At 57.0% G+C, this 13,386-nt stretch overlaps 1 protein-coding gene across 1 annotated transcript in view; it reads right to left on the reverse strand.

Annotated features, from left to right (window-relative positions):
• Positions 1 to 4,138: 4,138 nt before the first annotated feature.
• The window catches only part of PGLYRP2 (peptidoglycan recognition protein 2), a 28,667-nt gene continuing 19,419 nt past the window's right edge, over positions 4,139 to 13,386 (reverse strand). The window contains exons 5-6 of the mRNA XM_065419656.1: positions 11,269 to 11,701; positions 4,139 to 4,260 (exon numbers count right to left, since the gene is read on the reverse strand). Coding sequence (XP_065275728.1) covers positions 4,139 to 4,260; positions 11,269 to 11,701 — 555 coding nt within the window. The remainder of the gene's footprint in view (positions 4,261 to 11,268; positions 11,702 to 13,386) is intronic.

The following is a 13,386-nucleotide window of genomic DNA, read 5'->3' on the forward strand; positions in this document are numbered from 1 at the left end:
CTGACATCGGTATAGCTGGCTGAGCTGGCAGGACTCCCATCACCCACTCTATGCGTGGGCAGCCCTGGAGAGTCAGCCTTGGCCTTTCTGTGACCAGGACTTGCTGAGTGTCCATCCCCAGAGATACAGTTCTCTCCAAAGACCCTGCCGCCCATTTCCCCCATCCCCAGGGGCCTAGCTGTGGTGTCCTGGCCAAGTCCCCTCTTCAGTTGCCCCAGAGTTCCAAAACCAGGATTCGGCTCCATGTCCCATCCGAAGCTGTTGTGTAGTGTGGCTGACTGGTGCTAAGCAGCTGCTGCATCCCACCCCCGAGATGGCTGCATTTCAATGGTGGGGGCAGTGAGCTCTCTTGGTGTGTTTAGCACTTGGGGACGTGCTCTGGCGGATGGTGCTCTAGAAACACCTGCTAGGTGTATCCGGAGGATGGAGGTGTCTGACACTGTGAGGCCCCCCAGCATCTAGCTTCTGACTAAAAGGAATTGTATGTCTGCTGTTTTTAGCTGCCCGGGTCTCAGGATTAGTCAGTCTCTCAGTTGTGAGATGATTCACACAAGACACAAATGGCTCCTAATGGCACCAACCTTCAGATCAGCCTTCAGCAGAGACCTGAAGTGCCATGCAAATAGGTCACGGCCTTGTCTGAGCCCCTGCGGGCCCCAGGAGAGCAAATCCCCAGCCCTGTCTGAGCCTCACTGGGCACCAGGACAGTGGATCCCCAGTCCTGTCTGAACTGTGCAGGGGCCCCAGGAAAGCAGCTCTAGGGGCTGCAGCCCACATAGTATTCAGCATCCTCCCTTCTTTGCAAATCCCTGCTGCCCACCTGATCCCTCCCCTCCCCTCCCTCAAGGGCTGTGCAGCGAGACGTCCCCCACACCACAGGCTGATCCCAGGGAATGCGAGTTCACGGGCTGAGTCGGGGCTGGGGGTGCCTGAAGAGATGTCAGCAGGGCAGGTGGGAGCAGCCCTAAAGGGCTCTCACTCACTGGGGGCAGGGGCAGGCCACAAGCAACACATGCAGGGCCCTTTTTCCATAGAACCCTTGTTCCATAGGAAGAACAGCTCAATGTCACTGATGCAGGGGTGGGAGGGGAGATTCGCTGGAGGAGAAGGGGCTGGGCAGGCAGTGGGGGGGCATGCCCCCTGCCAGGCATGCTGCAGGCCCCCTGCTGGGAGAAAGGGCAAGAGCTCCCTGGAGTGTTGGGGGGCCATGAGGGGGAACTGCTGCCAGATGGTGACTGTGGCAGGGGGCAGGACCGGCTCTAGGCACCAGCAAACCAAGCACGTGCTTGGGGCGGCACAATTACAGGGGCAGCATTCCAAGAGGTTTTTTTTTTTTTTTTGCTTCAGCAGTTGCGCTCTCAGAGGTGTTTGTTTTGTTTGGTGTTTGCTTGGGGTGGCAAAAAACCTAGAGCCGGCCCTGGCAGGGGGTGGGGGTGCGGCTGCTGTGACACCGCTATGCCCGGCAGCTAGGGGGGCTGCTGTGCCATCGCGCTGTACTTTGTGAGACGCTCTGCCTGTATGGACTCCACGGGGACCGGGACTGCCTGCCGATATGGACTCCACAGGGACTGGGCTGGGGCCCACTCATCCCCCTGTATGGACTCCACGGGGACCGGGACTGCCCGCCGATATGGACTCCACAGGGACTGGGCTGGGGCCCACTCATCCCCCTGTATGGACTCCACGGGGACCAGGACCGGGCCCACCTGCCCGTATGGACTCCACGGGGACCGGGACTGCCCGCCGATATGGACTCCACAGGGACTGGGCTGGGGCCCACTCATCCCCCTGTATGGACTCCACGGGGACCAGGACCGAGCCCACCTGCCCGTATGGACTCCACAAGGACTGGGACTGGGCCCGCCCGCATGCATGAACTCCACAGGGACCGGGACTGCCCGCTGATATGGACTCCACTCGGTGGATTTGATTTAAATCAAATTGATTTAAATCATGATTTAAATCACTAGTCAGGAAGACTCGATTTAATCATGGATTTCTACATAAAAGTGCATTCTTGTTGGTTGTTATAACCTTAATACAGGGGCGGGCAAACTTTTTGGCCTGAGGGCCACATTGGGTTTCCAAAATTGTATGGAGGGTCGGTTAGGGGAGGCTTATTTTCTTTTTCTTATGGCCAACGCCCCCTATCCAACTCCCCCGCTTCTCGCCCCCTCATGGCCCCCTCGGGACTCCTGCCCCATCCAACCCCCTGTTCCCTGTCCCCTGACGCCCCCCTCCTCCCCCGGGACTCCTGCCCCATCCACACACCCTCGCTTCCTGTCCCCTGACCACCCTGGACCTCCCTGTCCCCTGACTGCCCCCCACCGCCCCATCCAACCCCTCCTCTCATTCCTGACTGCCCCCCCCCCGGGACCTCTGCCCCATCCAACCACCCCTTCTCCCCAACCGCCCCAGAACCACTGCCCCTGACTGCCCCCCACTGCCCCATCCAACCCCCCCTCCTTCCTGACTGCCCTCCCCAGGACCCCTGCCCCCATGTTCCCCGCCCTCTGACCGCCCCGACCCCATCCACACCCCCGCCCCCTGACTACCACTCTGAACTTCCCTGCCCCCTTACTGTGCTGCCTGGAGCACCGGTGGCTGATGGTGCTACAGCCGCGCCACCTGGAGCACCAGGACAGGCAGCCACGCCACCGCGCAGCACAGAGCACCGGGTCAGGCCGTGGCTCTGCAGCTGCACTGCCCCAGGAGCTCGCAGCCCCACCGCCCAGCGCGTTGAGTTGGCGGCGCAGTGAGCTGAGGCTGTGGGGGAGGGGGAATAGCAGGGGAGGGGCCAAGGGCTCAGGGGCCGGGCAGGAGGGTCCCGCAGGCCAGATGTGGCCCACGGTCCAAAGTTTGCCCACCTCTGCCTTAATACATATTCTTCACAGGTAGAGGAACTTCATTAAAATATTCCCAAACTGGGTCTCTTTTATGGCCTGCTGCCATTATAGGTTCTCCCCTTCTAGTGAGAGAATGGTATGGTAGATCTCAAATCAATGAAGGCAACACTCAGAAAGACCTCAAGACTTCTGGAATACGCTGCTCAAACTGTTTCACTTTTGTTTCTACTGCCTGTTCCTCCCCTTCTCACATTTATCTCCAGACTTCTTCTCCTTGTCCAGATCTAGTCCACCATCAACAATCTTCTATTCATTGAACTTTTTGAAACTGCACTTTTAGAGAGAGGTAAGGGATTGACTCTGTGTACACAAATTTACAGAGGGACAATAGGGTTGAGGTCTGTTATTTCTCACCTCTATATATTATTTATTTATTTTACTTAAAAACATTTTTGCTGTTAATAAGCATGTTATCTCTGGAGACACAAATCCACAGTTTGAGAACTGCAAAACTAAGCCTCTCTGATGGAATCTTCTAGACTGAGCACTGAGTCCCATTGGGTAGATAGAAAGATTAACCTAAATAATCTCCACAGAAGCCCCTGGAACCCCATAAGCTTGGGTCCCTAAACCATGAACTATTGGAACTCATTTACAAAACTTTTCGCAAACATGACATGAATATTTTGTCTCATACTATAGAATTAGAATTTATAATCCCTATTCCATGATGAGATCTCTTTGAGCTATAATGTATCTGATTTAAATAAAAAAAAGCTGATTTTTAAAAAAAAAATTTTAATGGATTTTTATCTACCCTGACTCCACTGGTATGGGCCGGGGCCCACTTGCCCACCCGTATGGACTCCAGAGGAACCGGGAATGGGCCTGCCTGCCCGTATGGATTCCATAGGGACTGGGCCAGCACGCCTGTATGGACTCCACAGGCACTGGGCCTAACTGCCTTTCTGGTTTAGCACAATGGTTTCTGCTCATCGATTCTCACTGCCCCTGAGCTGGAGCAAAGCAAACGAGAATTGGCCTGAGCTCCCGTCTCCCAGCAGAGACCAACCCTTGAGCTGTGGCTGAAAGCCTGAGCCTGCCTTGGCCACTGGCTAGTGCTCAGAGCAGTGCCCAGCAGCCACATCTGAGACACGGCTCAAATCACAGGCAGCCCACGTCAGGGTAGCAGTGGTAGCATCTCCCCCCTGCAAATCTGAGAAAACATCCTGAGAGCAGAGTCTCTGCCCTGCCCGGGCAGGAGCCTTTGCTTTGCTCTGTTGTGGTGAGCTTCACATGCTGACATTGGCTGGCATAGCCCAGCCCTGGAGACGGGGTCCTGCCTGCACAGAGCTGGCCCCACCACACAGCCCTGCGGGGTTCGCCTCTTCAGTCTCTGGCTTCTCTGCTGAGCCTGCCAGCAAGAGGAGCTCAGAAAGGGTTAACTGAGCCCCATCCCGCCACAGCCCACTGCCTGGCCTAGCCCCAAATCCAGCCTGGGATTTGTACCCAGCTCCAATGCACACTCCAGCTCCAGCATTGTACGTAGATTGCAAGGCACTTAATTGACCCTAGGGGGCTGGCTGTGTGCCCCGCTGCCCCCTGCTGGTTATAGTCAGAACTTCAACTGTGTGTCACAGCCCCGCTGTCACTAACAGAATCCTCTTTACTCAAGCCACAGGGCCCTGAGCCTCTGGAGCAGGGGCATCTCCATTCTCTCCCTGCTGCCACCGTGACCTGCTGGGTGGGGGCACCACTCTCAGCTGCAAGATTAGAACTCAGCTCGTGGGATCACGGCTTGTGAGGTAGCTGCTAGTAACAGGGGGAAGAGGCCTCGGCACAGCCAGAACCAGAATGCCTGTGATGTGGTAATGGGCTGATCACTAGCAACAAATTCCCCTGCGCGGAGAGCTGCCAGTCACTCTGCGGAGCAATTGGCATGAGTGAAACAGGAGGGGGCATGGAACAGCAAAGGGGCTATAACCCAGGAAGTGGTCAACCGAGCACACATGGCCCCGCTGCGAGACGGTTGAGATCCCCGATCCACACACACCACACACGGCCCAGTTGTACCATGGTTGGGATCCGCAACACACACCATACACGGCCCAGCTGTGCCACAACTGGGATCCCCGACCCATACACACCACACAGGGCCCAGCTGTGCAACAACTGGGATCCCCTACTCACAAGCACGACACACAGTGCAGCTATCTCACAGCTGCGATCCCCGACCCACACATACCGCACACAGCTCATCTGCCACAACTGGGATTCCCGACGAACACACGGTGTACACGGCTCAGCTGTGCCACAGCTTGGATCCCCAACCCAGACACAGACGTCACAAGGCCCAGCTCTGCCACGACTGGGATTCCCGACCCGCACACACCATACACGGACCAGCTGTGCCACAACTGGGATCCCCGACCCAGACGCATCACACACAGCACAGCTATGTCACGGCTGAAATCCCTGACCCACACGCACCATACACGGCCCAGCTGTGCCACCTCTGGGACCCCTGACACACACACACAGCACAGGCCCCAGCTGCACCACAACTGGGATCCCCGACCGAGACAGAGCTCACATGGCCCATCCATGCCACAGCTGGGATCCCCGACACACACAGACCTTAAAGAGCCCGGCTGTGCCACTGCTGGGTTCCCCAACCCACACACAGACCTCACACGGCCCAGCTGTGACACGACTGGGATTCCCGACCCACACACACTGCACACATCCCAGCTGGGATCCGCGACACACACACACGGTCGATCTGTGCCACAACTGGGATCCCGAACCCACATGCACCAGACACAGCCTGAGCCCAGCTATGTTACAGCTACTATCCCAGACCCACGCACACCATACACGGCCTAACTGTGCCACAACTTGGATCCCAGACCACACACACCACACACAGCCCAGCTGCACCACAACTGGGATTCCCGACCCACACACAGACCTCAATTGGCCCAGCTATGCCACAACTGGGATCCCTGACCCACACAAATGGACAGGGCCACTCTGTGCCATAACTGGGATCCCGTCCCATGCATACTGCACACGGCCCAGCTGTGCCACAACTGGTATCCCCGACCCACACAGACCTCACACTGCCCAGCTCCAGCACTGCTGGGATCCCCGACACACACCTCACATGGCCCATCTATGCCAAAACTGACATTCCTGCCCCACACACATCATACACGGCCCAGCTGTACCACGGTTGGGATCCCCAACCCCCACACACCGCACATGGCCCAGCTGTGCCACAACTGGGATCCCCTACCACCACACAATGCACACGGCTCAGCTGCGCCACAACTGGGATCCCTGACTCAGACATAGCTCACACGGCCAAGCTGTACCACAGCTGGGATCCCCGACCCACACACACCACACACAGCCCTCCTGTGCCATGACTGAGGCCCCTGACCCACACACACCACACACAGCCCTCCTGTGCCATGACTGAGGCCCCCGACCCACACACATCACACAAGGCCCAGCTGTGCCATGACTGGGATCCTGGACCCACACACACCACACACAGCCCAGCTATGTTACAGCTGCAATCCCTGACCCATACACACCACACACGGCCCAGCTGTACCACGGCTGGGATCCCTGACACAAACCATACACGGCCCTGCTGTGCCACAACTGGGATCCTGGACCCACACGCACCTAACACGGCCCAGCAGTGACATGGCTGGGATCCCCAACCCATACACACCACAACAGCCCAGCTGTGCCAGAGCTGGCATCCCCAACCCACACACCACGTACACAGCCCAACTGTGATTTCCGACCCACACACACCATACATGGCCCAGCTATGCCACGACTGGGATCACTGACCCACAAACACCACACACAGCCCAGCTGTACCAGAACTGGGATCCCCAACCCACACACATACCTCACGGCCCAGCTGTGCCATGCTGGGTTTCCCAACCCACACGCAGTTCACGTAGCCCAGAGGTGCCACGGGTGGATCCCTGACCCACACACACCGCGCATGGCCTAGCTGTGCCATGACTAGGATTCTTGACCCACACGCACCGCACACGGCCCAGCTGTATGACATCTGGGATCCGCGACACACACACACATGGCCCATCTGTGCCCCAACTGTGTTTCCCAACCCACACACACCGCACAGGGCCCAGCTATGCGACAACTGGGATCCCTGACCCACACATACTGCACACAGCCCAGCTTTGCCAAAATTGGGATCCGCAACCCACACGCAACACACACAGCCCAGCTATGTCACAACTGTGATCCCCGACCCACACGCACCACACACGGCCCATCTGTGCCACGACTGGGATTCCCAACCCACACACACTGTACACGGCCAGGCTGTGCCACAACTGGGATCCCTGACACACACGCACTGCACCCGGCCCAGGTGTATGACGTCTGCGATCCGCAACACATACACACACGGACCATCTGTGCCCCAACTGTGTTTCCCGACCCACACATACCATACATGTCCCAGCTGTGCCATAACTGGGATCCCCGACCCACACACACCACATAGTGCCCAGCTTTGGGACCAGGGCCGGCTCTAGGCAACAGACGAGAAAGCACGTGCCTGGGGCGGCACATTGTAAGGGGCGGCATTCCGGCCAACCTGGGGGTGGCACATTCTGGCCACCCTGCCGTGTTTTTTTTTTTTTTTTTTTTTGCTTTGGCAGCCCGGTCCGCAGCTCCGGCTCCCCACGCTCCGCCAGTCCCAGCCCAGCCCTGCAGGGGCACGGACACCAGCTCGGGGGGGCAGGAACTAGCGATCCCCGCCGCTCACCGTGCCGCCGAGCTCCCCGGGACGCGCCACTGCCCGTCGCCTGCACCGGCCTCCGCCTCCCGCTCTGAGCCCAGCCTGGCCGAGCCGCCTTTAAAGGAGCGGCTGAGCCAGCACCTCCTGCAGCCCCCGGGAGAGGCACCCCAAGGCCAGAGGGGGGAGCCCCTCTCACCCGGCTGCGAGCGGGCTGCAGCGCCTGGCTGCCCATGGACGGAGGGAGCGGGTGGGCGCTGCCCTTCACCCCCCTGCAAGCAGCCTTGACCGCCTTCCACGCGCTCCCTGCGGCTGCCGTTTTTGTTTGCTTTGGCAGTCTGGCCGCCTTTTTTGTTGTTGTTGTTGTTGCTTGGGGCGGCAAAAAAGCTAGAGCCGGCCCTGTTTGGGACAACTGGGATCCCTGCCACACACATACGGCACATGGCCCAGTTTTGTCAAAATTGGGATCCCCGACCCACATGCACCACACACAGCCCACCTATGTCATGGCTCTGACCCCCGACCCACACGCACCACACACGGCCCATCTGTGCCACGAGTGGTATTTCCGATCCACACACACCGCACGGCTGGGATCCCTGACACACAGACATACACACACAGCCCATCTGTGCCCCAACTGTGTTTCCCGCCCCACACACAGCACACAGCCAAGCTGTGCCACCACTGGGATCCTCGACCCACACACACCACACAGGGCCCAGCTACGCAACAACTGGGATCCCCGACCCACATATACTGCACATGGCCCAGATTTGCCAAAATTGGGATCCCCAACCCACACGCACCAGACACAGCCCAGCTATGTCACAGCTCTGATCCCCGACCCACACGCATCACACACAGCCCATCTATGCCACAACTGGCATTCCTGACCCACACACACCGTACACGGCCCAGCTGTGCCACAACTCGGATCCCTGACCCACACATACCACACACGGCCCAGAGGTGTCATCCCTGGGATCCCCGACCCACACACATCACACATGGCCCAACTGTGCCACAACTGGGATCACCTGTATTTTAAATATCAGAGGGGTAGCCGTGTTAGTCTGGATCTGTAAAAAGCGACAAAGAGTCCTGTGGCACCTAATATAAGGTTTTTACTGTATTTTAAAGAATCCTTATTGAGGTTGCAGGAACAAACCATTCCGATGTGTAGAAAGAATAGTAAATATGGCAGGCGACCAGCTTGGCTTAACAGTTAAATCCTTGCTGATCTTAAACACAAAAAAGAAGCTTACAAGAAGTGGAAGATTGGACAAATGACCAGGGAGGAGTATAAAAATATTGCTCAGGCATGCAGGAGTGAAATCAGGAAGGCCAAATCACACTTGGAGTTGCAGCTAGCAAGGGATGTTAAGAGTAACAAGAAGGGTTTCTTCAGGTATGTTAGCAACAAGAAGAAGGTCAAGGAAACTGTGGTCCCCTTACTGAATGAGGGAGGCAACCTAGAGACAGAGGATGTGGAAAAAGATAATATACTCAATGCTTTTTTTGCCTCTGTCTTCACAAACAAGGTCAGCTCCCAGACTACTGCACTGGGCAGTACAATATGGGTAGGAGGTGACCAGCCCTCTGTGGAGAAAGAAGTGATTCAGGACTATTTAGAAAAACTGGAAGAGCACAAGTCCATGGGGCCGGATGCACTGTATCCAAGGGTGCTAAAGGAGTTGGCGGATGTGATTGCAGAGCCATTGGCTATTATCTTTGAAAACTCATGGCGATCGTGGGAGGTCCTGGATGACTGGAAAAAGGCTCATGTAGTGCCCATCTTTTAAAAAGGGAAGAAGGAGGATCCGAGGAACTACAGGCCAGTCAGCCTCACCTCAGTCCCTGGAAAAATCATAGAGAAAGTCCTCAAGGAATCAATTCTGAAGCACTTAGAGGAGAGGAAAGTGATCAGGAACAGTCAGCATGGATTCACCAAGGGCAAATCATGCCTGACTAACCCAGTTGCCTTCTACGAGGAGATAACTGGCTCTGTGGATGAGGGGAATCATAGACTATCAGGGTTGGAAGGGACCTCAGGAGATCATCTAGTTCAACCCCCCTGCTCAAAGCAGGACCAATCCCCAATTAAATCATCCAAGAGATTTTTGCCCCATATCCCTAAATGGCCCCCTCAAGGATTGAACTCACAAGCCCTGAGTTTAGCAGGCTAATGCTCAAACCACTGAGCTATCCCTCCCTCCCAGTGGATGTGTTATTCCTTGACTTTATTCTTGACAGCAAGTTAAAGAAGTATGGGCTGAATGAATGGACTATAAGGTGGATAGAAAGCTGGCTAGATCATTGGGCTCAACAGGTAGTGATCAATGGCTCCATGTCTAGTTGGCAGCCGGTATCAAGCGGAGTGCCCCAAGGGTCGGTCCCTGGGGCTGGTTTTGTTCAATATCTTCATTAATGATCTGGAGGATGGCGTGGACTGCACCCTCAGCAAGTTTGCAGATGACATTAAACTGGGAGGAGAGGTAGATATGCTGGAGGGTAGGGACAGGATACAGAGGGACCTAGACAAATTAGAGGATTGGGCCAAAAGAAACCTGATGAGGTTCAACAAGGACAAGTGCAGACACACACCACACACGGCCCAGCTGTGCCACGGCTGGGATCCGCAACCCACACACGGCCCAACTGTATCATGGCTGGGATTCCTGACACACACCACACACAGCCCATCTATGCCACAACTGGGATTCCTGACCCACACATACCGTACACGGCCTAGCTGTGCCACAACTGGGATCCCCAACCGACACACACTGCACACGGACCGGCTGTACCACGGCTGGGACCCCCGACCCACAAGCTCCTCACGCGGCCCAATTGTGCTATGGCTGGGATCCCTGACCCACACACACTGCACACCGCCCAGCTGTACCACAATTTGGATTCCCTACCCACACACACTGTACACGGCCAAGCTGTGCCACGGCTGGGATCCGCAACCCACACACGGCCCAACTGTATCATGGCTGGGATTCCTGACACACACCACACACAGCCCATCTATGCCACAACTGGGATTCCCGACCCACACATACCGTACACGGCCTAGCTGTGCCACAACTGGGATCCCCAACCGACACACACTGCACACGGCCAAGCTGTGCCACAACTGGGATCCCCAACCCACACACAGACCTCACACGGCCCAGCTATACCACGGCTAGGATCCACAACGCACACACACACAGCCCATCTGTGCCACAACTGGGATTCTCAACTAACACACACTGTACACGGCCCATCTGTGCCACAACTGGGATCCCCGACCCACACACAACGCACAGGGCCCAGCTGTGCACGTCTGGGATCCCCGACCCCAACACACCACATACAGGCCAGCTGTTCCATGACTGGGATCCTCGACCCACACACAGCACACATGGCCCAGCTGCATTGCGGCTGGGATCCCCGACCCACACACACCTCACACGCCCCAGCTGTGCCACGACTGGGATCCCTGACCCAGACCCACCCCATACGGCCCAGCTTTGGCCAGTCTAGTTCCAATTGCACCACTGCACTGGATGCCCATTCCCCTGCTGGACACAGCCCAGTGCCAGAGCATTCAGCTCCATGCTGCACCCACCTTACCTTTGGCTGCCTCCTGAGGTGCCTGCTCTGCCTTGGGCCCACTCTCCTGGCTCCTGCGGTGGGACTTGGAACGCAGGTATTTTCGCAGGTTCAGCTTAATGCCCTCTTGGCCCTTGGGCTCCTTGGGCACCTTGCCCGGGGCAGAAAACGCCCTCTGGAACACAGACCTCCGAGCGGCTGCTTTGCTCCCCACAGGCTCTGGGGGCTCGGTGCCTGGGCTGCTCCTGGCCATGCGCACTTCGGGGGCATCAGTCTCAGGCTGGCTATGAGCGCGCTTCCAGTTCTGCAGTTTGGCCCAGCGGCTGCTGGCAGGGGGCATAGAGCGCCGCTCCGGCTCCAGCTCCCTCTCCCCACCCTGGGGGCCCATCCGCCATTTGTAGGACTTCAGCGGGGATGGTGCCTCAGGTGCGCGTGGTGGTGTCATCTCCTCCATCTGCAGAGCAAGAGAAAGAGGGAATGGGACTGTGCCATGACAGTGACACATGGTCTGGCCTGGAAACGGCACCTTGGCACCGGAGCCACCACTTCCCATGGGAATGGAGGCGGCAGGGGATGGGGATGGGAGTGGGCAGCAGAGAGGGGGTGGGAGAGGGCATTGAGGATGGGATGGAGTGGTAGATATGCTGGAGGGTAGGGATAGGATACAGAGGGTCCTAGACAAATTAGAGGATTGGGCCAAAAGAAATCGGATGAGGTTCAACAAGGACAAGTGCAGAATCCTGCACTTAGGACGGAAGAATCCCATGCACTGCTACAGACTAGGGACCGAGTGGCTAGGCAGCAGTTCTGCAGAAAAGGACCTAGGGGTTACAGTGGCTGAGAAGCTGGATATGAGTCAACAGTGTGCCCTTGTTGCCAAGAAGGCTAACGGCATTTTGGGCTGTATAAGTAGGGGCATTGCCAGCAGATCGAGGGATGTGATCATTCCCCTCTATTTGGCATTGGTGAGGCCTCATCTGAAGTACTGTGTCCAGTTTTGGGCTACACTACAAAAAGGATGTGGAAAAATTGGAAAGAGTCCAGCGGAGGGCAACAAAAATGATTAGGGGGCTGGAGCACATGACTTATGAGGAGAGGCTGAGGGAACTAGGATTATTTAGTCTGCGGAAGAGAAGAATGAGGGGGGGGGGGATTTGATAGCTGCTTTCAACTACCTGAAAGGGGGTTCCAAAGAGGATGGATCTAGACTGTTCTCAGTGGTAGCAGATGACAGAACGAGGAGTAATGGTCTCAAGTTGCAGTGGGGGAGGTTTAGGTTGGATATTAGGAAACATTATTTCACTAGGAGGGTGGTGAAGCACTGGAATGGGTTACCTAGGGAGGTGGTGGAATCTCCTTCCTGAGAGGATTTTAGGCTTGACAAAGCCCTGGCTGGGATGATTTAGTTGGGGCTTGGTCCCACTTTGAGCAGTGGGTTGGACTAGATGACCTCCTGAGGTCCCTTCCAACCCTGATATTCTATGATTCTATGGGGCAGCAGAGAGAGGGTGGGATGGAGGCAGAGGGGATGGGATGGGGCAGCAGAGAGGGAGTAGGAGGGGGCATTGAGGATGGGATGGGGCAGCAGAAGAGGTGGATGGCATGGGGCAGAAGGGATAGGTCAGCAGGGGAGTGGGGCTAGTAATTGGAGCCTCTGAGATTCCGATGTGCCCATGGTGCTTCTGACTGCCCACCAGCTTCTGGTGCACAGGCAGGGGACATTAGCCAGGTACCCACGAGTTCCCAGGGCAAACCGGGCACTGGGGGAGTAGAGGGACTGCCAGGAGTCATTCTGCACTGCCAAGCCCTTGGGGGCACATATGTGCCTCACGCAACAACAGTGCAGCTCGGCTGGGCTGGGCTGGGCTGGGCTGGGCATGGTGCGGGGCCTGGTAGCAAAGGACAGGGGTGTCCCAAATGGAGGCGGATGGTCCCCCTGGTTGCCGTGATTTCCCTGGGCTGTGTGCTGCCCTGGTGGCTCCCAGGGCTGTGCATGCTGCGCCACGTGCTCTGGAGCATGACGGCCTGCAGTGGGTGGCCGGGGACAGCTTCTTTCCTTCCTCTGCTTTGGTGGTGCAGGCCTGGCTGGTCTCAGCCTAGGGCAGCAGGATGGATGAACCCACCAGCGCCCAGAGGCAG

This window comes from Emys orbicularis, chromosome 19, assembly GCF_028017835.1.
Source record: "Emys orbicularis isolate rEmyOrb1 chromosome 19, rEmyOrb1.hap1, whole genome shotgun sequence".
Taxonomy (NCBI): Eukaryota; Metazoa; Chordata; order Testudines; family Emydidae; genus Emys; species Emys orbicularis.